A 23,026-nucleotide genomic window follows, 5' to 3' on the forward strand; every position below is an offset into this window, starting at 1 on the left:
GATTTACACAGTGAAGCGTGTCACCCAAGCGCAGGAAATGCATCGTCAATGGTTACAGGTTTGTAAGTCACCAAGACCTAAACAGTGCTGACGGGATGCAGTGGCTGGATGGCTGGTGTCTGTAGCTGGACTGAGTGCGAGCACCTCGGGTTAGGCTGTGAGGAGCGACGCACGCACAGCCTGTCCCTCTGCAGAGGGAACAAACCCTTTGCATCGACGGGTGCCGTTACCCCGGCCGGCCGGGCTGCCCTCTCCCTCAGCAGCAGCACCAGATGGCCTGTGCCATTTGCAGTCTGAACTCCGCTACCTCAGGAAACTGCACCATTTACATAGGAAACACTTCACCTGTCCCCCGAGTGCCCTGAAACTACAGACATAACGAGTGTAATCTTCCCACCTCTGAAACGGAATATGTGGCTATTAAACAAAGGAAATATCACTGAACCCCAAAAGCTGTCATGTGGACACTAAGGAACCTGGCAAGAGGGTCAGGAGGGGAGAGGTAGAAAAGGGCTCAAAACTTTTAAGTGATAATCTCGAGAAATGAACTCCAATTCACAAAATAAATACGAAAATAAAAGTTATTGTGTATTTTCTTAAAATGTGAGACATTCTGATTCAGTTGCTATGAAGATTTAATGAACAATCCTCACCTGAGGACGTGTTTATTGATTTTAGATAGAGAGGAAGGGAGAGAATATCGGTCATGCTGACGGGATGAACCTGCAGCCTGGGGATGTGCCCTGACGGGGATGGAGCCGCAGCGTTTGGGTGCACAGGACGTTGCTCCAAACAGCGGGAATCGGAGCCGCCTGGCTAGGGCGCTGTGAGCAGATTTTTAAAGTTTACTGGGAGCTGCATCCGTGCCGAGACGTGGAGTCAGTGAATTCTAAACGGTTTATTCAGCAGTTCCAAAGTAATGAACAGATTTGTTGGTGCTTTATGGTATGCTAACTACCGGAATAAAAGCCGTTTGACGTCCAAAGTAAACAGGCTGCCCCGACAAAGGAATGTGTTTCCTTTAAGTGACAGAAGTAAACGTGCGCATCACAGGAACGTTCCAGCACATCCAGGCCGGCGGGCTCAGTGCACCGGCGTGAGGGCCTCGTACAGTCTCTGTGCAGCCAGCTCCACCATTTCTCGGAGAGACTCGTCATCTTCGCTTCCTTCCTCACACTCGACAGTCTGCAGGCGAAGCACAGACATTATGACATAGAAGATGAGTGAATCTCTTCTAGAACACTCATGGGGGGGGTGGGGAGCGGATCACCCAGCCCTGCCCACTGCAACCTGTGGGCGGGCATGAGCCTCGTAATAATCTAGTTCCTTTCCAGCTGTGAAATACTCTATGCTGTTTACATACTTTTTTTTTTTTTTTTTTTTTTTTTTTTACAAAACGAGGCCAAATTTATTGCCGAGAACGGGAGCGGGGCCGCCTTGGGGTTAAGGCCACGGCCGGTCCCTGTGCTGCCGGAACCGGGGCCCGGGGCTCGGGCGGCTGGGTTCCCCGCCCCAGGCTCTGCAGAAAGTGCTGTGCCTGTTTACATACTTTTTATCCTACCACAAATATTCCTCGTGTAGGAACAGAGGAAAGAAAAGCACCCTTAATTCTGTTAACTACTGCTAGCATTTCAGTGCATAACCTTCCAGACTTTAGCTGTGCATATAGATTTCTTTCCAATGAAAACGGGATTGACTTATCATACTTTCTGTGTGTAACCTTTCGCCACTTAATGTAGGTGGGCCATTTGCATAACCATCGGCACCAGCATCCTTTCTGGCTGCATATACAGCACTGCACGCACGAGGGTGCCCCTGCACGACTCACTCACTCGTTATTATCTCCTACCCTTGGGTACTTACGTCTCTTGAAATTGTGTTCATGTTATAATCAATGCTAAAGTAGACACCCTTGTATACATCTGTGCTCACTTGTCCAGTTATTTTCTTTGGTTAAACCCAGGAAGTGGTTTTGTGGATAACGGCATTTACGTTTTTAAGGATTCTGATGCGTATCACCAAACTGCCTTGGAGAAAGAATTTCCACGTGATTGTAACCTCCTCACCCCACACAACACCTGTGAACACCTGTGTCCCTGCCTTTCCCCATCATGGCTCACAGCAATCCCTTCAATCTGTGCCATAAGCACACAGCATGTTTCACTCTTCACATCTGTGTTTCTTCCAGTTACCAGGGGACCTGAACATTGGCTTCATCTGTTCCCTGGCTATTTCTACTTCTTCTCTATAGACTTTCTTGTTTATGTTCTTAGTTTATTTTTCTATTGCGGTAAAATAAATGTAGTGTTTTCTCAAAGCACCTAAATAATCAAAGAACATGCAAAAGAAATGTAAAACACAGGTTATCTGTTTAGTATAACTGTTCTAATCTCCGGAACAACCCTGCAGGGGGCGGGGCGGGGCCGGCTAGCGGGGACAAGGGGGAAGGGGTCATATAAAATAACTAGGACCTACACCTGGGGATGGGTGCCAGCCGGCAACTTGGAAACACTGACAATGAGAAGTGAAAAAGCAAGAGTGTACAATTTCTTATGTGGGGTGGGGCAGAAGCAGGTTTGTAGTTATAATATGGGACATACAGACAACTGTATACCTATTTTGCCTCACCCTTGTAGAATAATGCAAACACAACTTGTACAAAATAAAAAAATAGGAAGAAACTGGAAGGAATTGCTAAAATACAAAAACAACTTATTACAGGCATGGGACCACAGGTGAATCTGTGAGGTGTGGGACCGCAGATGAGTCTGCCTTCTCTCTATTTCCTAAATGTCGTGAAATGCAGGCGCAGCCATACCCGGGTCTCTAAGTTCACGTTCGCCGTTTTCCCATCCACGGTGACACTGAGCGCGGAGCCGTCTTTCACACTCACACAGTCTTCTCCAAATATGTCCCTCAAGGGAAAGGCACAGTGTTAGTGCGGATGCATTTATAATATGTGAGCACAGGTTCATATATTTGGTAGTGTTGAAGTAGAATACTTATATCTATAATCCTGAGATAGACTTATTAATTCGTTACCTTCTATATTTCATTAATGTAATAAAACAGTAAAACGCACAGCTACCACTTATTAAGAATGCTCTATTCCAGCAGGCACTGTGCTAGGCACTTACATACATGATCTCGGCCTGTAAGAAGGCTGGTGAGAAGCCCCTTACACATGGGGTTAACAGGACGTGTTCAGGTGACTGGCCTACAGCCCCCAGTGGAGCCGGGATCCAGACCCCGGCCTCTTGGCTGAAATGGCTCCCAGTCCACTGGCTGCTCCTTTTAGTCACCTCTGGGCGCCTCCTGAGCTGGACTCTCGCACTGGCATCTCCTGGGCAGGCGCTGCCTGTGCCCTGGGAGCCAGCCAGTCACTAACTGCCGCTTTTGTCCCCGTGGGTGACAGAGACGTTTGCAAACAGCAGGCCAACCAGCAGGTGGGTCAGGTGAGGAGAATCAGTGAAGCTGCAAAACCCAGACGCCAGCCCCCATCAGCACTGCCCACGGGCGTTCAGCTGGCAGGGCGGGGCCACCGGCTGCGTGAGCGTCCAGCGGTTAATGTTACAAAAGGTTTCATTCATCAGTTGGTGGTTTGTGTCAGAGCAGCCAGTGCACCCATCCCACAAACCCTGAGGCTGTAAGCACTGGCACGACCGCTGCATGTACACATGGCGCCAAAGCACAGGCCTTCCCTGAGTCCTGAGGCGGCTGAGCCTGGGCGTGGCTCCCGTTCCTGTTTCTAACGCCCAGGTGTGTGTGGGGGGTGCTGGCAGGGCCCGGGTGGAAGGTGGGGTGGGAGGGTCAGCACCGAGACTGGGGTCTGGCTGTGAGGGAAGGGCTGCGCCACGTGTCCGTCCCCGACAGAGGGAGCGTGGCTAGCCCACGGCCGCAGCCCAGGCTGCTCGGTTCCTGGAAGCCTCTGGCGAGAGCTGCCGAGCAGAACTGCTGGGCTCCCGTCCCCGGACAGGCGGGAGCCGACACCGAGCTCCAAAGGGCTTCTGAGCCTGGGCCCGAGCGCGGCTTCGGGGGACGGAGCCACCCCCCCGCCCGGGGCGAGAGCCCACTCACTGGAGCATGACCTCCAACCTCTTGCTGTACACGTGCATCTCCAACTTCTGGGACGCCTTCTGCACGGCACCTGGGAGAGAAGCGAGCGTTTGTGTCCGCGTTCCCATGGGGACGAATTCCCATCCACACTCAGAACGGTTTCTGAGAGGTCAGCCACTGACTGTGGATCCTCCACGTGACCAGTGTCCACGCGTCACCTCCCTGTGGCGGCAGCCTGGTCCTTCATCCCTGCACCTCACGTTCTGCGAAGGGGCCACAGACACGGAGATGGCGGCTCCGCTCGGCGCTCCTTGGTCTTAGCTACAGGGCACACAGTCAGCCCTCTATTCTACAGGCTGCACCTGTGACCTATAATAACAAAAGCGTGATATGCAAACCGACCAAACGGCCGGACCACCAACCGGACAACCTTCCAGGCGAAGCCGGGGCCTCTCGTTGTTTAATAATGTTAATTAACTAGAGGCCCGATGCACGAAATTCATGTAAGAGCAGGCCCTCCTTCCCCCAGCTGCCAGCAGGCACCTGGGACCCCGGCTTCCCTCGCAGCCCCCACTTCGTCCGGAAGGTCATCCGGAAGGATGTCTGGCCTAATTAGCATATTACTCTTTTATTATTATAGATTATACTTATCACTTGCCAGTGAGATGACTTAGGTTTCCCCAAAAACAAAGTAACCTGGCAGGCTAGGAAGGTGAGCCACCTGCCCTGGTTTCCAGGGTGCCCTGGCTCACACTAGTGCCGCCCAGCCATCACCCGCAGCAAACGGTACAGAATGAAACAGTGAGCACACGACCCAGTAACTCTAATGCTAGGCACTGACCCGACAGCGACAGAAGCCGGTGTCTTTACACAAAACCCTGGACAAGAATGCTTACGCAGCAGCTTTCATAATCGCCAAGCGGCAGAAACCACCCAACAGCCGATCACCGACCGAGGGCAGCCAGTGGTTTCACCCCGTAACTCACGGAAAGAGCTGATGCTAACGTGTCCACACGGACCTCTGCCGATGCCCCGGGGCCAGCCCTCGAAGACACCCAGCCGTTCTCAGTGGGAGACGGACCACCGGGAATATCACGCCTGTGTTCATCCCACTACCCGGGTCAGAGTGAAGATGCATTTGCATTCTGGACCAGAGTCTTAAGAGCGATCAATGCCCAAGATGAAGACCAACCCAACCATGGCACCGCCTGTTCTTCAGCACAGTCACCAGGTGGCGCCCCATCAGACCAGCAGCCTCAGGGCAGCATGTCGGGCTCCTCCCCGTCAGCAGGAGGAACCCTAGGGACTCGGACACTGAGCTGAAGACTACCAGCATCTCACTGGCCTGGGAAAATGCCATCTTTGCAGGGAAATTCCATTCTTCAGAAAAGTATACAGATATCGGACAAAACATCACCATTCTATCACAAAACAGACTTCATTTACAAAAGGGTTATCGACTATAAGGGACGGAAAGCAACCTTGGCAGACAGAACACAGTTCCATTCGGGAGGCTGGATCTGACAAGAACAGATCGAAGCCACAGGAGCCGTGTTCCCAGCGGCCTGGGCGCCGGCACTGAAGGGTGTGCTGCCCAAACCCTGGGCTTAACCTGCCCTCCCGTTCCGGCACTCAACCCGCCCCTCTCCCCCCAGCCTTTGCTCCACTAGCTATTCTGCCCTTTGTAGGGTCACCCGACCTTGTCCTCTATTTTTATCTAAGAGAAGAGAAATGTGAAGCAAGAGGAGCGAGCTGGCAGCGGCTTTCCCACTGCTCCGTCAGGGTGTGCCTGCGCCGGGGGGCGGGGAGGGACTGGCACACGCACACGCGGGGCAGCCCAGGGCGGGGAGTTCTGTGCTGACCGCTCGGCTCCCTCACGGCACAGCACACGGGCACCATTACCCCTAGTAACTCAACCAAACAAACGACCAAGTGGAGCCCTAATTATAATTGTTATGACGACTATTACTCAAAGCAAATGCTTACCAGGAACTTGAACACTTTAGATTTGTTTAGGCATTTGTTTCATAATAGATTTGGCTAGTCCCAAGAAGATGATCATGAAGGTCAGCTAAGCTTCTTTTTCTCCTGAAATCAGAGAACTGCGACTGCTTCATTTTAATATTGAGGAAGAGAAGTGCTCCTCAGAGGACCAGGCCTGCTGCACGTGCCGGGGGCTGGCAGCCTCCCGGAGAGCCCCGGCCCCCCCTTCCCCAGCGGCAGGAGGGCTGCCGGATGCCCGCTATGTCTAAAACAGCCCGACCGTAGACACAGCGCGGAGATACGCGCACTGCTGTTTCCCGGGCTGAAAACTGCTCCTGGGCCAACGACAGGAGATTCCGTTCTATTCTACAAGTTTCTGTGAATCACGACACAGCAGCCCGTTTTCCTGTTAGACACGCTGGCTAACGCGATATTGTGAAACTTCCGATTACAGTGTTTTTAAAGGGACTGCCACTAAGAGATTTTATCTTAGAGTTAAGTGCCACCAGATTTCACAGCACAAACAAAGACCGGGCACAGGAGCAGGAAAATATTAGTGACATGCACTGTTATGCGTGTATTTAGTGCCGTCAAGGTTACAGGAATGAAAAAACCAATTCAAGCACCTTAGCATTCTCTTTTCTGCTTTTCAGCTCAAAACACCACAGAAATGGAAGGACTGACGATAAAGTGAAGTGCTAGCAGAAAGAAGATGGAGGGTTCTGTACCTTTCCTGATTTTCGGGTTTGACTGCACCTCGAGGACCACGGTTGTCACGGTGTCTGCGTACATGTCGTTGGCAGGGTTAGCGAGCCACTGCGGAGCAAAAGGCAGAGTCAGGAGGGCAAAGCGGGCCGACCCTCCGTCACAGGACTGCAGTGGGACCAGCGACAGATCTTTTTTATTTGTTTAGAATAATGTGTGAAAGCGAAACAGCTGGCCTGTAGCTGGAAAGCCTGCAAACACTACCTACAGCCCCGCGGCAGGGAAACAGCCAAGGGCCGCCCGAGGTCCCTCCGTTCCCGGGTTCATTTGAAAAAGAACTGCTTTGGCCTTCGATGCCAACCCATCAAAATCAACCATCAGCGTCATCTGGTGTCTGGGTTCCCGATTCCACCAGCAGGAATTTAAAATCCTACCAGTGGGAACCACATTTACCTAAGTTAGTGCCTTCTCGCCTTTGTGGATTTGGGTCATGTTAATGTTGTGTACTTGAGTGTTCACAGTCCCACTCTCTTAAGATGTGTGCATGACAAGTTTTAATGTAACAGGACGAGACTTTTATCTTGAGAACGTTAAGACCTTCTGATATACCTGAAGACAGCTTGGATACCCTAAGGTCAGCTCCGACTTGATCATATGAGAGATCTGTCACTGTTCATCACACACACAAACACCAAGCCTTAACTGGTGGCTAGTTTCTGTGTCACACAGACCACGCCCAGCTATGTTGTATTTAAAGCTGGCCTTGTTAAGAACGCTACACTCTCCAATAATCTTTTCCTGATTGAGAAGCTAATTTCTCTACAATTACATGTAAACTCTTTTCTTAAAACGGAATTTATGGGGAGGGAGGGCGTTGGTTAATAAAATTAATAGGTCTCAGGTGTACAATTCTATAGCACATGGTCTGTGTGCTGTACTGTGTGTTCACCACCCCAAGCAAGTCTCCACATGTGAGCGCGTAAAACCTCCTCCTCCGTGTTTGGGTAAACAATCTCATCTTACTTCTAACACCACCATTCCTGGTTCCTGTATTACAGTAATATTTTTGAACACTTTCAAAGCAGGTTTTTCTTGAATTTCTAATTCTTCTACATCACCTGAAAGAAAGAATTATAAGATGTACATAATTTCCTGATCATCTGTCAGAGGCATAATTATTCATTTGTTTATAGAGACAGCTGAAATAAAGCTGACACATAATGAAAAAAATTAATATTGTATCGGTGTAGGCAGATTTGAATAGCTAAGTAAGTTCTGTATTAACTGCTCACAGTAACTGAAAGGTCTCAGTATGGATTATAAAAGCCCATAGAGCTAGGATGGATTTACCCTGGACATTAATATCTCACCAGCAGCAAACGTCTGTGTTTGTGCAGAGATCGGCCACTAGCACCTTAACATCTACCACGAGGCTACTCAGCCCCGACAGCCCCGCTACCTTCTGTCTTCACAGGTTACGCAGCCCACAGGCAGCTCTGCGGCTAAGGTGAGGCTGCTGGTTTCCTGCTGTGAGGCTCTGAGGTGGGAAGGGTTTCCACCCCACGAGGGGCAGGGAACGTGTTAATAGACACATTCTTGCCTACGAGCGTCTCTTTCCTTTAACTCATTACTGCCCCTCGTTGCTGCTACGCAGGCCCTCGCTGACAATGGTCTAACAGGAACAGAATAGGTTTTCCTCTTTCACTGGCCTCTGCCCACTGGTCATGTGCTCTTATAAGACCTGCTGAGTACAGGGTACTAGTGGGACAAGAAACAGTATCACTGAACCGAGAAAGAAATAGATAAAATTTGGGTAAGTAAACTAAAGTAGATTTTAAACCCAAGGAGCAAAGACTACCAATATTTTTAAAATTTTAAGTGGACTGAAGATAAAAGGTATAATGGGATTTTAAAAAGCTGATGAGTAATGACTACATTTTTAAGCTTCACCTAAATGTGGTATGACAAAGTACAAATAAAATTTGTGCTAATCTGGGACAATTACCAAAATGAAATCATATCCTTTCCTAGATACATCATTACTTTACAAAACAAAAAACAAGCGACTGTCAATCAATATACACACCTGTCAGTTTCTGTAGCTGGTAATAGAGCAAATTAAAGGGCCCAGTATAGGGAATGGCTTGGGTCTGCTTCACAGTGCTCATGGCCAGGTCAGTGTAATCTGAAGAGGAAATGAGAATAAATACACTTTAGAAACAATACTAGTCCCACAAATACAATTTGCAAACATCCTAGGAGTAAAGACAAGAGAAGTAAAAGCAACCGAGAGCACGTTCTTCAAGCCACAAGGTGCTCCTTAGTGTGTCCCCTCCTCACTTCCCTGACCCACTGCTAACCCCTCGGAAGTTCAGGCTCCAGCCCTAAGAAGGCACCCCGCTGTCCTGAACACATCAGGTCCCTACACTGCTCCAAGCCAGCAGACCAGCTGCCCGCCACTGCTCGGGCTGGGTACCTCCTGGCACACAGGCGCCTGACTGGCACAGCCTTTCCCCTGGCACACCAAGGCCCACTGTCTCCCACATGCTGGCTGGGCACCTCGGCGTCATTGCCCGACACTGGGACTCGCTCTGGAAAGCGCTTCTCTCCTTGGGCAGCGCTTCCGGGGCGGGGACGGTGCTTCTGCGTGAACCTGGGCCCTCCAGCCCCAGCACCCGGCCAGGGCCAGGCGCGGGTAAGCGCTCCCCGACTGCTGAAGGAAGGACGGCCGGACGGCCTGCAAGCTGACCCGGTCCCACCTGCGCACAGATTCCTCATCCCCGCATTAAGCGCTCAGAGCTTACACAAGTTTATGAGCACTTGGACATACCACCGTGACTGCAAAAGCCACGCTGGCTTAGCATCTGCACAGGCGCAGGCCACGAAGGCCCAGAAGCAACATAAAACTACAGGCCAGAAAAATCAGCGTGCCTGGGGGGGCCAACATTCCTTCCGGAGAGAAAACGACTGGCTCCGCGGTGGGAGGGGAGCCCTGCCCCGTCAGCAGCAGTCACTGCGTCTTAGAGGCAAACCCACGTCTCCATTAAGGCAAGAGCTGCTTCACTAAGAATTTAAATGTCCACATTCAGGGAAGGTTTGTATTTCCCCCATAAAATGAACTGGGTTAACTTCCACCTCTTTCCGTTTTATTATTTGGCTGTTATTTGAAAGGTGGCCACCAGGGAAGACAAGTTTTCATAGACTTTTCCCTCAGTGCTAAAATCGAACTGTACCTGACATTGAACAGTGCACTTACTGGACAGGTCGCAAGGAGAAAGAATGTGATAATTAAAGTTTCTCTTGACAAGGATCCCCGAGACCCGCTGGCCTTGCTCTGGCTTTTTGTCTGCTAAAAAGCCCATGACCTTGGCTAGTTTTTCCCCTCTGAAGTTCAAGGTCACAGCTTCTGTGTTCCGAGGATTATGAACCTCTATGTGAACTTCGTCATTATCTTCATATTCTCGAATCAGGGCTGCTTTCAATCGGGCCATTTCGTTCTGTTCTCCATGGACTAAAATCTGCAGGAAATGCGTGTGAAAGAGCAGAGGGAGAGTCCTTAGTCAGAAACCACGGCCTTTCTGTGAACCGGAGTCAGTTAAACACACCAAAGGGAGAGTTTACCGCGCACAAACTGGCGCGCTGATGCCACTGGGGAGGCAGCAGAAAGTAAGAGAAGGAACAGTGGGTCTGGGGTTGGTAGGTCTGAGCAGGTGCCCGTGTCGTGGGAAATTAAAGTGCACAGCTTGCCCTAGCCGGTGTGGTTCAGTGGATAGTGTCGACCTATGAACTGAAGGGTCCCCAGGTTCAATTCTGGTCAAGGGCACATGCCTGAGTGGTGGGCTCCATCCCCCGTGGGGGGCGTGCAGGAGGCAGCTAATCGGTGATTCTCTCATCATTGATATTTCTATCTCTCCCTCTCCCTTCCTCTCTGAAATCAATAAAAATATATTAAATAAAATAAAGTGCACAGCTTGTCTACCTCAAAGGGGAACTGGGAGGATGGGTGCAAGGTGAGTGCCAGCTCCGTTTACTGTGCTGCACGGACAGAAGGCGGCTCTAATTTGAGGACCAGCTGCGGCAAAGTGGGTACGCTTTCCCCTGTAATGCGCTAAATGAAACCCACAGACTAACCACGTGAGGCGGTTTCAAAGCGCGGATGAATTCGCTGGTTTGCTGGTAATCTGTGTGAGCGGAGAAAGAAATGTAATCAACAGACATTTTCAACGGAAGCTTCTGTCCAGACATGGTCGTGATCTCTTCAGGTTCAGACATGATGTGCTGTTAAAAACAAAGAAAAAGACACAAAACAAAACAAACAATCCAATTAGAAAAGGTACATCTTCTACTTTTCATGCAGCCATAAACTCATGCTGAATTTAGGACCTTCAGCACAAAATCTGTTGTAATGCTACCAACTTAGTAAATTTCAAATACTTATTTTCTTCATCAAGCAAACATTTAACAGAAAGTTAAGCAGATTAATTAAAATTCAATGTAGCTGGAGTGCTAGACGTGGAAACGACAACTCAGGATTAGAAAGGAAACCTGCCTTCTCAACTCTTCTCTTGCTCTAGAGAGAAGCTTTCCAGTGAAGAGGGTTTACATAAAGGATGGATGCATTACTATTCTGAAAATCTAGTTTTTAAAATATATTTTTATTGATTTCAGAGAGGAAGGCAGAGGGAGAAAGAAATAGAAACACCAATGATGAGGGAATCATCAATCAGCTGCCTCCTGCACGCCCCTCACTGGGAATCAAGTCCGCAAGCTGGGGACATGCCCTTGACCGGAATCGAACCTGAGACCCTTCAGTTCGCAGGCTGACACTCTATCCTCTGAGCCAAACTGGCTCGGGCTAAAAATTTATTTTAAATGCACAGCTTTCATTGTCTGAATGATTCACAGAATAAGACAAAGTAATAAAAATAAGCAAAACGGAATCAATGTACTTAGGAAATAAAACAGAAGCGAACAGTAAGGAGGTGAGGGAACAAGACGCTTGGATGCGCAGAAATTGCCCCTGAAGCCCTGCACACCCGTCTGATCCCTGAGAGCTCACATCCGTCACGTTACAGCAACAGGAAGGGGGCCATCAGCCCGAACACACGCACAGCCTGTGAGCGGACACCTGTGAGTGAACCGCGTCTCCCTCAGCTACGGATCCATGTCTGTCCCCAACGGGTTCCTTCCCACTATTTTCCTGCACCAGAGGGTGCTCCTGGAGCTTGAATGTGCCTCCAGCCGCCTGGGGGCAGCTCAGGCCACTCAGTGCCCGCATTAACTCAGCCTCACGAACAGCTCCAGCTGACCAGTTCCATCCCATTTAGAAGCGTTAAAACCCACACTGAAGAGCCGCCTCAGTGGGGAGCCCTGGGCGGGCACTGCCCCTCTGCGTGTGCTCAGCGGTGACTGACCTTGGCCAGAGTGCCCTCCACACAGTAGCCGGCGATGATGACGCCGTTCCTCTTGTCCGTGCACCAGCTCTCGAAGAGCTCCCTGGACAGGCCGCTCTGCATCATGCCCGGGGAAGCCATCACCACGCTGGGCCCGATGTCGTCAAAATGGTCCATGCTCTGCGAGGGAAAGGGAGGGAAAGAGCATTTAAACGCCAGGCTCTGACCAAGCTTCCCTTATTTAATAAATAACAAAAAGGTGAAAAAAGGTGATTACACGAGTGAAAGGGTCTTGACAAGACTAATACACAGTCAGTCCAATTTCTAAGTTCCTGACCATTCGGACTAGGAATGAAAGACAACAATGAGAAACAGCACTCAGTTCACATTGACCTTCAAAGCCTGTGCTGGCAGCTCAAGGGCAGTCACTTCAGCGCCTCACGGAGGCAGCCCGTGAAGGAAGTCAGCTGGGCTCCTCTTCACCAGAGCAGGCTCTAGGGCTCCCCAGACGCCAGCTCTCAGGCCTCATGGATATTTTGAGCTGGCCTAGAAAGTAACACTGTTTCTAGGGAAAACTTGGCTCTACTTACTAAAAAACTAACCTAAAATTTAATGACTTATGAACAGAGCTTATTTATAATTGGAAGGCCACTTATAATCGGAATGACGTGGGGTGTTATTTTATGATTAGAGCATTAGTTTGGATGAAACAATATATACACTTTAATGAAAGAAAATTAGACTTTATTGAATGCTCTAGAAAAGTAAACACGAAAATGTTCACATATGGAATTTATAATGCCAATCATCAAAAAGATGATTAGGTTTGAGTAAGAACAGAAAAATGTAATACATAACAACACAAGATATTTGCCTCGTCAGGACTTTTTATTTCTGTGACAAAAAGGTCCGAGTTACTCAGCAACAGTAAACAGTGACACTGTATGGGGACTTGGAGCAAGTGGCAAAAAAAAATGCCAGCTGCTCTGTTACTGATTCCACTCAGAACAGTGACGGCTGCTGGGGAAAAGGTAGGACGTGGTGAGGCTCGGCCAGAACGAAGGCCAGGCCTCTCTGCCCCCGCTGACCTCCTGGTGCCTTAGCCACCCTCTCCGCCCTCCGCCAGCTCTCACCTTAAGGTTACTAATGTGTTTGAAAACAAAGGGATTATTGATGTTGATCTGCTTGCGGATTTTGTCGTTCATGGCGTTCACGTATGTCTGGTACACGGCCATACACTTCTTGGCCAAAGATGATGCGTAGTATATTGGAATATCATGGAGTTCTGGGTGGTTCTGCCAGTACTCGTCTGGAGAGATTTTATGAGACAAATATCATTTTGTTACGTGGGGTAGATAGCTCAAGTAATAAGTGATCTGTACAATTAATTTAAAAAATTCAGACAATCAAGAAATAAATTAAAGCACATAAGCATATTTTAAAGAGGTCAAGAATGAGCCTGCTCTTACTGAGACGCAATGCTCTCAGCTCCTCACAGGACGCGGCAGACATCCAGGGCACCCGTCACTGATGCTGAGGAAGACTGCGTTCCCCAAGGAATCACAGAGCGTTTGGCTTTGACGGGACCGTCAAACCCACACATACCCCACAGTGACACTCACTGTGCCTGCCTCTCCCCACAGTCACACACGCTCACAGACGTATTTAGAAAACGGAGAAAAGCAGACAACGCACTCTCCAGAGTTAACCTTTCTAGTCATTTGTGTAATTGGTATCTACTAGGGTCAGAGTACATACTGTTTTGAACCCTATTATTACTATTATTATTTTTGAAAACCACCTCTTAAAAAAATTTTTGATTGATTTCAGAGAGGAAGGGAGGAGAAACAGAAACATCAGTGAGAGAATCACTGATTGGCTGCCCCCTGCACACCCCAAACTGGGGATTGAGCTTGCAACCTGGGCATGTAGTCTGACCGGGAATCGAACCATGACCTCCTGGTTCAAAGGTCGATGCTCAGCCACTGAGCCACGCTGGGCAGGCTGCACTCTATTTTTTGGTCCCCTTAACATTGTGTGAATACATGTAAAGTGACTTTTTTTCTATTATGTGGTATTTACTGACATATTCCTTTAAAAGTGCTAAAATGATTCCACCCTTACTGGCAGGTTTTCTGTGCATCTCATTTACTTCCCAGAAGTGGAACCGGTGGGCCAAAGGGCAGCACATTCTTGCCGTCCGAGGCTGACGGCAACCAGAAAGGCACGCCCCTTATGCTCACAGGAGCAGGCCAGCCACTGTTCCTCTCTGCTAACCCTAACCCTAACCCTGGCCCGATCCCTACTTTAAATGCAGAAATGGAGCCCAGAAAAGAAGAATGACCTGTCCAAGGCCAGGCCCTCCAGGTTCTGAGAATCTCCCAGGGAAAACGAAAGGCGCACCTAGAATCAGGAGCAGCTCCTGAGCCCGCCCGAGAGCAAAGACAGGGATGAGGCCCCGGCCGCCTCTGTTCACAATGTCGTGGACCGTGTTGCAGAACCGCGCCTCTCGCTCTTCCCGCTTCTCGTGGATGTGGGTCCCGTACGTCGATTCCTAAGTGACACATCAGACGGGTGAGACAAGACCGACGATTCCAAAGAATACAAAAGCTAAACATCCATGAGAGGCGAAGCAAAGGGATTCATTTCTCCATTAACATGCCACTTACTTGGACATGTATTGTTATAATACCACTTGAAAGAACAGATAAGAACGTTAGAACTAAGACCTGGCTACGTAGTAAAAATTCTTTAGAAATGGAATTAGGAAATAGTCTAAAAATGCAGGTAATTCACCTAGACAGAAACGTTTAGGCGGTATCCTAGTCTCCCTGACTTTAGACTAGAGCTGATATATTTAACAGCAAGGAAGTGGAGCTGCACTACAAAGGGAAGTCAGAAAATTAAATCTTATACCAAAAAAAGGTACATTTCTATCCAACCACATATTATAAAAATTAGACTGCAGTATTTCTTCCCCACTAGGAAAAATTATCCTAACGGCTTCCACCATCCTAACGGCTTCCACCATCCTAACGGCTTACATCATCCTAACGCCAACCCCGCGCACCGTACTCACAATGATAAGGATGTCAGGCTTGATGTTTGGGATCTCAGCGGCCATTAGGTGTCTGTCTTCTTGTCTTGAGAAGTCACCTGTGTACAAAAGCTGTGAAAAGAGAAAGCCAGAAGGTTAGGGTTTTGGAAGGTTTCATTTTACTACTAAATACATTCAGCTCCTAAAATCTGAAGTGGAAATAAATAGAACAGCCCACAACGGATAACACTGAGATGCCATGCTGTGTCTAACTGAGTTGGTCACAGACCACCCAGCGTTTCAATTAGTGAATCTAACTAATGGGAATGATTACTCCCAGAATCCTCCCACAAAGAGAACCTGTATCTTAGCAAACTTGAGAAATGCTCCGAACATCTTAGAGAAAAAGGGCAGAATGAGAAAGAAGTCTACTGAGGAATATGGGAAAACCATAAAAAATGGGAGATAAAAATAATTGGAGGGTGTGCATCAAATTTCAAATGAGAATTTAGATCTGCATTTGTGCTATTTTCTGTGCCTTTGAGCAAACAGCAAGAAAAAATGATTTAGACACATATAGGATAACTCAATGTGTAAAAACTTCAAATACTATATGAGCAGCTGAAAATTCAGGACAATATTACTCTAGAACATCACTTCTCAACTTTGGCTGCACATAAAGATCACCGAGAAAACTAAAAAAAAGGGGGGGGTTCAATGGGTATTTTTCAAAAGCTCCCGGATTCTCATGTGCAGCCAGAGTTATGAACCACTGCTAGCCCGGCCGGTGTGGCTCATTGGTGAGCATCAACCCATGAACCAGGTCACGGTTGGATTCCTAGTCAGGGTACATGCCCAGGTTGTGTGGTCAATCCTCAGTAGGGGGCGTGCCGGAGGCAGCCAATCAATGACTCTCATTGATGTTTCTATCTTTCTCTCCCTCTCCTTTTCTCTCTGAAATCAATTTAAGAAATATATTTTTTTATTTTTTTAAATATATTTTATTGATTTTCTACAGAGAGGAAGGGAGAGGGACAGAGAGCCAGAAACATTGATGAGAGAGAAACATCGACCAGCTGCCTCCTGCACATCTACTGGGGATGTGCCCGCAACCCAGGCACATGCCCCCGACCGGAATCGAACCCGGGACCCCTCAGTCCGCAGGCCGACGCTCTATCCACTGAGCCAAACCGGTCTTGGCGATATTTTGTTTTTTAAAGAAAGAACTGCTGCTCTCATGTCAGTCTCGACACCAACTAGCATCCCACGTTCCCACAAGCTCGAGACTGCCCGAGTCCTTCCATGCAGGACGGCCGCGCAGAGCCTGTGAGCAGCCCTCACTCCCCAGGCCTGTGTGGGAGCCCTAGACCCACAGGGCACAGAGGGCAAGTGCCGCTGCCCGTCACGTACACAGAGCTCCTCCTGGGCAGTTTCCCAGGGACGCCAAGGAGCTGGCCCTCTGGAAGTGGGAGGGGACGTCACGCTCAGCGGCTCATTTCACTCTGTCCTCCCTCTCCCCACAGAAGTACTGGCCTGGGGGTATGAACTATGACGCTTCAGCGGGAAAAGTATGGACTGAATTTTATCTCAGGTTCCAGGGCTTGGACACGGCGAGTCTTGGGGAATGCTCTCCAGCAGCACCTGGTGGCATTAGCTTTGCGCTGATTTCTCGTGGGGAGGAAGCGGACAGGGCCGGGGGGGAAGCGGACAGGGCCGGGGGGCAGCGGACAGGGCCGGGGGGCAGCAGATAGGGCCGGGGGTACCTTCACGCCCGCGATCTCAATCATGAACATGGCAGCGCCGAGCACGTGGCCCGCGTGGTAACACCAAAACTTGATTCCCGCGACCTCCTTGACTTCATGGAAGTTGATGGTCTCGATTTTGTCCATGCTCTCTTCCAGGTCGGTCTCGGTGTAGAGCATGTCGTCCGCCGATATGTTGCTACATTTTTATGATCCAACAACAAGAATGAAGGGCAAGATTTTAAAAAGCCTTTGAACTCAAAGAAACTATGGATGGCATATCCATGAAGTTATTTCTTCAAATTATGTCATAGGGATTATATTATCTAGAATGTCTTTGCCATCTTGTGTATATTTTTGCTCTGCAGTTATAATAAAAATTTTAGTGTGTACAACTAGGAAGCACAATTTCAAGCACAGCACACAGTCAACTAAGGCCAAGTCCTCTTTAGAAAAGCACTTCTCAACCTTTGTTCTATCCCACCGCGCCTGAGAGAAACTCACTCACACACACCGACCCAGGACGAGATCCTGACACAGTGACGTGAAAAGATTTCTCTACAAAGTTTAGCGTCCCTTTTCTTCTGAAAATTATGCCAATGAACTTCCAAAACAGCAAGAGAGAGTAGTGGTGAAGGACACAGACTCTGGAGCCGGTCTGCTGGGTCTCAGTCCCAGCTTTGCCTCTTACTGTGGCCACCGTAGGCAAACTACCGAACCTCTCTACGCCGATCACCGTACATTTTTCATCTGTAGAATGGGATTCATAACAGAACCGACGCCATGAGGCTCATATGAAGGTTAAATGAGTAACCATGTTAAGAACTGAGGACTGTGCCTGCATTAAAGTGTTAACTAGTATATTTACTGCTAAGGATAGCTCTTCCCTTCTTTTGTATTTACATATGAAGAATAACAAACGGCACCTTCAACGCTTGGAACAGACACATTAAACAGTAACCTTCTGAAGGCTAATCATCTGTGCTGTAGGGATCACAGAAACGCCACAACCTTTCTGATAAGAGAAGTTTTCCTCTTGCAACTGGAAAAACTTCCCCAAGGAAAATTTTCATTTAAGGTAGTCGATTTGCTTTGATCAAATAATCTAAAATAAGATTGCAGTATATGCCACTGTATAACGTATTCGGTGTTAATTAACATTTATAGAATACTGTTGTTATACCTTATAATTCACCTAAATTACAAAGAGTTAAAAGAATGTTAGAACTATGTAAGGACTTTAAGGCCAGAAGTGCTGGGTACTCAATGGGATCTGACGGGTTGTTTCTGAATGACTAAATTAACAACATCCTGGTGAATAAAAAGTGTCTCGTTTCAAAAACCAAAATGGTCCATACCTTGAGCCACATGTTATAGAGTCTAACAGAGCCATTTACCTGACTTTGACGTAATCTGAAAGGAGCCACCTGTAGATAGCTTTAGTAGCGTGAGTCATGAACGTCCTTCCTTTGAAACTCGTCTTCTGTAGAAACCAGGGCAGAGCGCCACAGTGATCCAAATGGAAGCTGAAGAATGAAAGAGATCCTGTCACTTCTTAAAATATTACCCATCACATACACGAATGAAACTGCTGCGGACTCACAGAGAAGTTCATGTTAACAGTCACACACTGACACTTTAGGGCACCACGGGGAGGGAGAAATAATGCAGCTAGTCCTGTGTCAGAAAAAGATACTAAATGTATTTTCAAACATCAAAATACTTGATCAGTGACAATGAGAGACGGAAGAATACACCCAGACCTCCTGCCGGCAGCCGACGTAACAAGCACCGCAGGGCACAGTGCCCACACGTCGCTGTTTGTGAATGAAGTTCAGACCGTGACCTCAGGAGGCCGGGGAGGGCTCTCCTGGCCTCCAGTTGTACCGCGATGCAAGGCGCACGCTCTCTTCCTCACTGCTCCAGCGGGAGGACAGCCTCCCAGGAACTTCCCTAAGCCGCGGTGACAGCAGAGTGCTGTCTGACACTCAGACGTCTGCAACATGCTTCCTGGTAGAAAAGACTCTTAAACGTCAGAATCTTAGCGTCTGGTAAAGCATGACTTTTATAGTAAATGTCTAGGAAAACAGTGTCATTAATAAGGAAAAACTTACTGACTAATGAGCAGGAGGTCAATCTCAGCCGGGTCAATTAAGTCGATATAAGGAAGAGCGTCCATTCCTTCCAGGCCAGGGTGGATCCCACAGTCCAACTGAAAGAGACAGACAAAAAGATCATAATGTCCTCTGCGTTTTATTAAAATTCATCCGTTGAATAGACAACTGATCCGTCACACTCATAACCAAAATGGACTCTACATATAGCATTTGCATATAGCATTTGGGAAGATAATTCCTATTAAATCCTAGAGGCCCGGAGCACAGATTTGTGCACCAGTGGGGTCCCTCAGCCTGGCCTGCGCCCTCTCGCAACTGCAATCTGGGAAACCGGCAGTCCGACAGCCCGAGGGATGTGGTAGTGCACGAAGCGGCAGGCGGCTGGGGAGGGGCCCCGAGCTTGGGGCCTGCAGCACCTGCCTCTGCAGCTCGGTAGCACTGCCCCAGAGGCGGGAGAGGCTCGCGCTGCTGCAGCAGAAGCGCTGGCATCTGGCACCCGTCAGTCCTGTGTTGAGCGTCTGCCCCCTGGTGGTCAGTGCGCATCATAGCGACCAGTCAAACGGTCAACCAGTTGCTGAAGGTTTTATATATATACAGAAAATGGGAAATATGCTACTACTAAAAGTTCTAACTTCCCATTAAATCTAAAATATAGCTCACATTTAGGGTCACAGGACAAAAAACACAAGACATCCTCTTCCCAACTAGTTTTTATAGTCACTCTAACAGTGAATAAACTCTTTTTCTCAAGAACTTTGATGTCAGAAGATGGTGGGCATTTTAAAAGTTTATAGATTTACTACCAGACCTTATTGATCTCCAGGTCAATTATTAGAAATGGGAACCTTTCCCAATCAGTGCAATATAAGTATGTTAAGGTCTCTGGGAACAACTTATTAAGAGTCGGTCATTAATGAGTTATATACTCACTTTGGGGCTGTTTCTACCAAATTCTATCAATTTCTACAAAATTAACACAATAAATGACTAAAAAGACGACTATGTGTGACAGGTCCCCAGTCTTTTAGGACTGGGAGAGGCAGAGAAGTGGAACTGAAGGAACATGAGCCATGGAACGGCCTTTCGAATGAGGACCACGGCAACCATTTCTTCGAACCCCACTACCTTCCAGATAAGGAGATGGGCTTAGAGAAGCAGGCTGCCCTGCCCAAGGCGCGTGGCCTTAATGCTAATGTGGGCATAGAAGCTGCCAAACCAGGCTCTGGCGCCACAGTGCACAGGTGTGGCTGGAGCTCTGTGCGTGTCCCGGGGTCTTCCACCCGGGGTGGGGCGGTTAGGATGGCTAGACCCTCGGAGAGTGGAAGAGGGACTTTGTAAGCAATAGTTCAGGAGATCTGGTGGACAATTTTATGTCGTAGAATATGTCTTCTCAGTTTACGTAATGTTTTGTCAAATTACTAACTTGTGTTAGTTTTTTGCATTAACATTTTATAGCACAGACTACATATACCAACTAAGAAATTTTCCTGGGAGCTAAACAGGTAACTGCTGTACTAGAAAAGCCCTAACATCCAAGTTGGACAGAGCCATGTTGTTCACCAGACCACAGAATAATAATTACCATTATTTTTCTTCCTTTGAACTCCAGAATAATACATGATCGTCCTACTTCTTGGCCAGCTCCCCTGTAAACATTCAAGAGGAGAAATAAAAACAATCAAAATCAAGCCCAACGAATTTCAACTTTTTTAAACTTACACTGTGCCCACCTGATGACATCTCACTGAGGCAGGTGAGAGTCCCACAAAGTCATAAGGGTAGGCAAGGACAGCGCCGGGTGCGGGAGAGCGGGGAGAGCGGGGAGAGAGGAGCGGCCTCTGGGAGCGCAGGGACTGCGCAGCTGTTAAAATTGTGAGAAGGTGGAACAGACTCGAGAAGCCCAAAGGCTAAAGTTCACCCCTGAATGTGAGGGTTATGATGATGCACTGAGAATGCAGCTAGCAGGAACACAGATCATTTAATAATACTTTTAGAATCAGCACTTAAGTATAAACCTGGAAGCACTGCAACATTCTTTCACTGAAGATCATGATATGCATTTACCAACGAGGTTAAACTGACATAACTTCTTACACCTGTGAACCTCAGGCCCCTTCCTTTCACCTTATTTCAGTATATTTGATGCTGTTATAGAACAAAACCCCGAAACTTACTCCAGCCCCCGCCCCCCCGCCGCCGCCCATACTCCTTGGCCGTTTTGCAGCCCTCCAACTAGGAATCTGCGTCATCCTAACACTCCTCTTAGCTCCCTTCCTTCCCCACATCTCATCGTTATACAGAACTACAGGTCCCACTTCCTTACTCTCTCAAACCTATTTCTCTCCAATGTCTGCTGCTCATCTCATTCCAAGCTCTTACTGCCTACCACGTGGGTTACGTGGATTTCAACCTAGATTCCCGCCACTTACCCCATCCTGTTATGTATCTGCTACACGGCTGCCAGCAGCAGTCTTCAACCTTCCCCAAACCTCATTCCCACCGGATCCCCACCCTGCTTAAAATCCCTGTACCTGATGATAAAGGCCAAACTCCTTAGAAGGAGTACAAGACCCTTCATAAGATGGGCCATGCTAGCCTCGCCCGTCTCATCCGCTAATCTTCCATCCGTGGCCAGGAGGAAAGTGGCCCCAAACTGCGACCACTCTCATTTCCCCCCGTGCCACTTCCTGCGGCTGGAGCACCCTTTACCTGCCTGCAATCCCTACTCCTTCTTTAAGGCTCAGCTCGCGCCTCTCCCAGGATGCTGAGAAAGCACCCTCTCCCCCTTCCCATGCTCCATGGCGCTCGGCTGCCATGCCTGCTGTAGTTATGACAACAGTGACCATGCACTCAGTGACAGTTACTCCGCCCAGGAAGCAACAGGGTCGGGTTTCAGGGCTGACTGCAGAGTCACCGTCTCCCGTGGTCCCAAACCAGCTCGCCGGTACTTTTCTATTTCGCGCTGCAATTCCCTCCAAAAGGGTGACTTCGGGGACCTTGGCCCGCTCGCTTATCTGTACCCCAGTGCCCAGTGGGGTGCCTGGCAGCTGGCAGTGGGCACACGAGGAGCTGGCAGGTGTGCCCGAGTGGGTGAGACTTGTATTATTTTCCCACGAGGCGCTCAACAAGTCCGTGTGGATACATGTTAAGTAGATACTTTCAGCCTTTTGAAAAAATGCATGCACCCCAGTAGTGCTAATAGCTAACAGGACACATATCTGCGGATTCAAACTGCCCCCCTGCAGCGTAAGCTCTCCGCATCCCGCCTCCCTCTCCAAGCAGCGCTCCAGGTCCGTCCAGCGCTTCTGCACAGAAGACCGGCCGCTCAGGTACACCCGGGGCGGGGTTCTGTCCCCGCACCCCGCTTCTCCTCCTCTCCGCTCTCCACCCCCTCACCCCCGGGGGTCTGAGCTCCGCGCGGGACGCAGACCAAATCCCGAATCATCCCCCTCTCTCGCGTTTGGCAAATGTCAAGTCCTGGAGGTCCTAAGCAGACTGCGCTCCGCCTCGCACCGCCACAGCCCTACCCGGTCCCCACCTCGGCCCGCCGGCGGCGGCAGCACCAGTCCCTCAGGGGCTGCCACCTCCCCGCGTGTATGACAGCGCCCAGCGCCCCGATAGGCCACCCCCGACCCCCAGTTCCAACACTCCCCCCTAAGATGGGAGAAAAGCACGATCCCATTCCAGCCAGCAGGCCCCTCCCGACCTACAGTTCCCCCAGCCCCTCCAGCAGCCGCCGCCGCCAGCTCGAGTGGGGGGACGGAGGCGGCCAGCCATCCCGTTACCCTCCCGCCTCTCGCTGGTCCCTTACAGGGGCCGGATCAGCAGCTGGTCGCTCTCCTCCGCGGGGATCGCAGACATCGCGCAAGTCCGACGGCGACGCTGAGCTGGGGAACAGCCTTTCTACATCGGAAGCGGAGCTACGGGAACCAAGGTAGGAAGAACCCCAACCACGGAGAGCACAACTTCCGGCGCTCCGGCGCCCGCGGTGCT

General features: G+C 49.2%; 1 protein-coding gene across 4 annotated transcripts; it reads right to left on the reverse strand.

Annotated features, from left to right (window-relative positions):
- Positions 1-617: 617 nt before the first annotated feature.
- On the reverse strand, positions 618-23,024 carry CPSF3 (cleavage and polyadenylation specific factor 3). Of its 4 annotated transcripts, none has more exons than XM_036335406.1 (17): positions 22,845-23,024; positions 20,616-20,679; positions 19,031-19,128; positions 18,314-18,442; positions 16,938-17,115; positions 15,217-15,306; positions 14,541-14,691; positions 13,271-13,446; positions 12,159-12,317; positions 10,876-11,022; positions 10,001-10,262; positions 8,831-8,929; positions 7,768-7,862; positions 6,768-6,855; positions 4,078-4,147; positions 2,819-2,898; positions 618-1,185 (listed from the first exon to the last, which is right to left on the reverse strand). In XM_036335406.1, exons 1-17 carry the CDS (start codon positions 22,892-22,894, stop codon positions 1,172-1,174), a joined length of 1,950 nt encoding a protein of 649 aa, XP_036191299.1. In that variant the 5' UTR covers positions 22,895-23,024; the 3' UTR covers positions 618-1,171. The 4 variants fall into 4 exon arrangements, with proteins under 4 accessions (XP_036191299.1, XP_036191297.1, XP_036191298.1 ...); XM_036335404.1 differs by having other exon boundaries at positions 2,819-2,915; positions 22,845-23,023; XM_036335405.1 differs by lacking the exon at positions 4,078-4,147.
- Between the last annotated feature and the right edge of the window lie 2 nt (positions 23,025-23,026).

The sequence above is a fragment of the Myotis myotis genome, unplaced genomic scaffold, assembly GCF_014108235.1.
Source record: "Myotis myotis isolate mMyoMyo1 unplaced genomic scaffold, mMyoMyo1.p scaffold_m19_p_14, whole genome shotgun sequence".
Lineage (NCBI taxonomy): Eukaryota > Metazoa > Chordata > Mammalia > Chiroptera > Vespertilionidae > Myotis > Myotis myotis.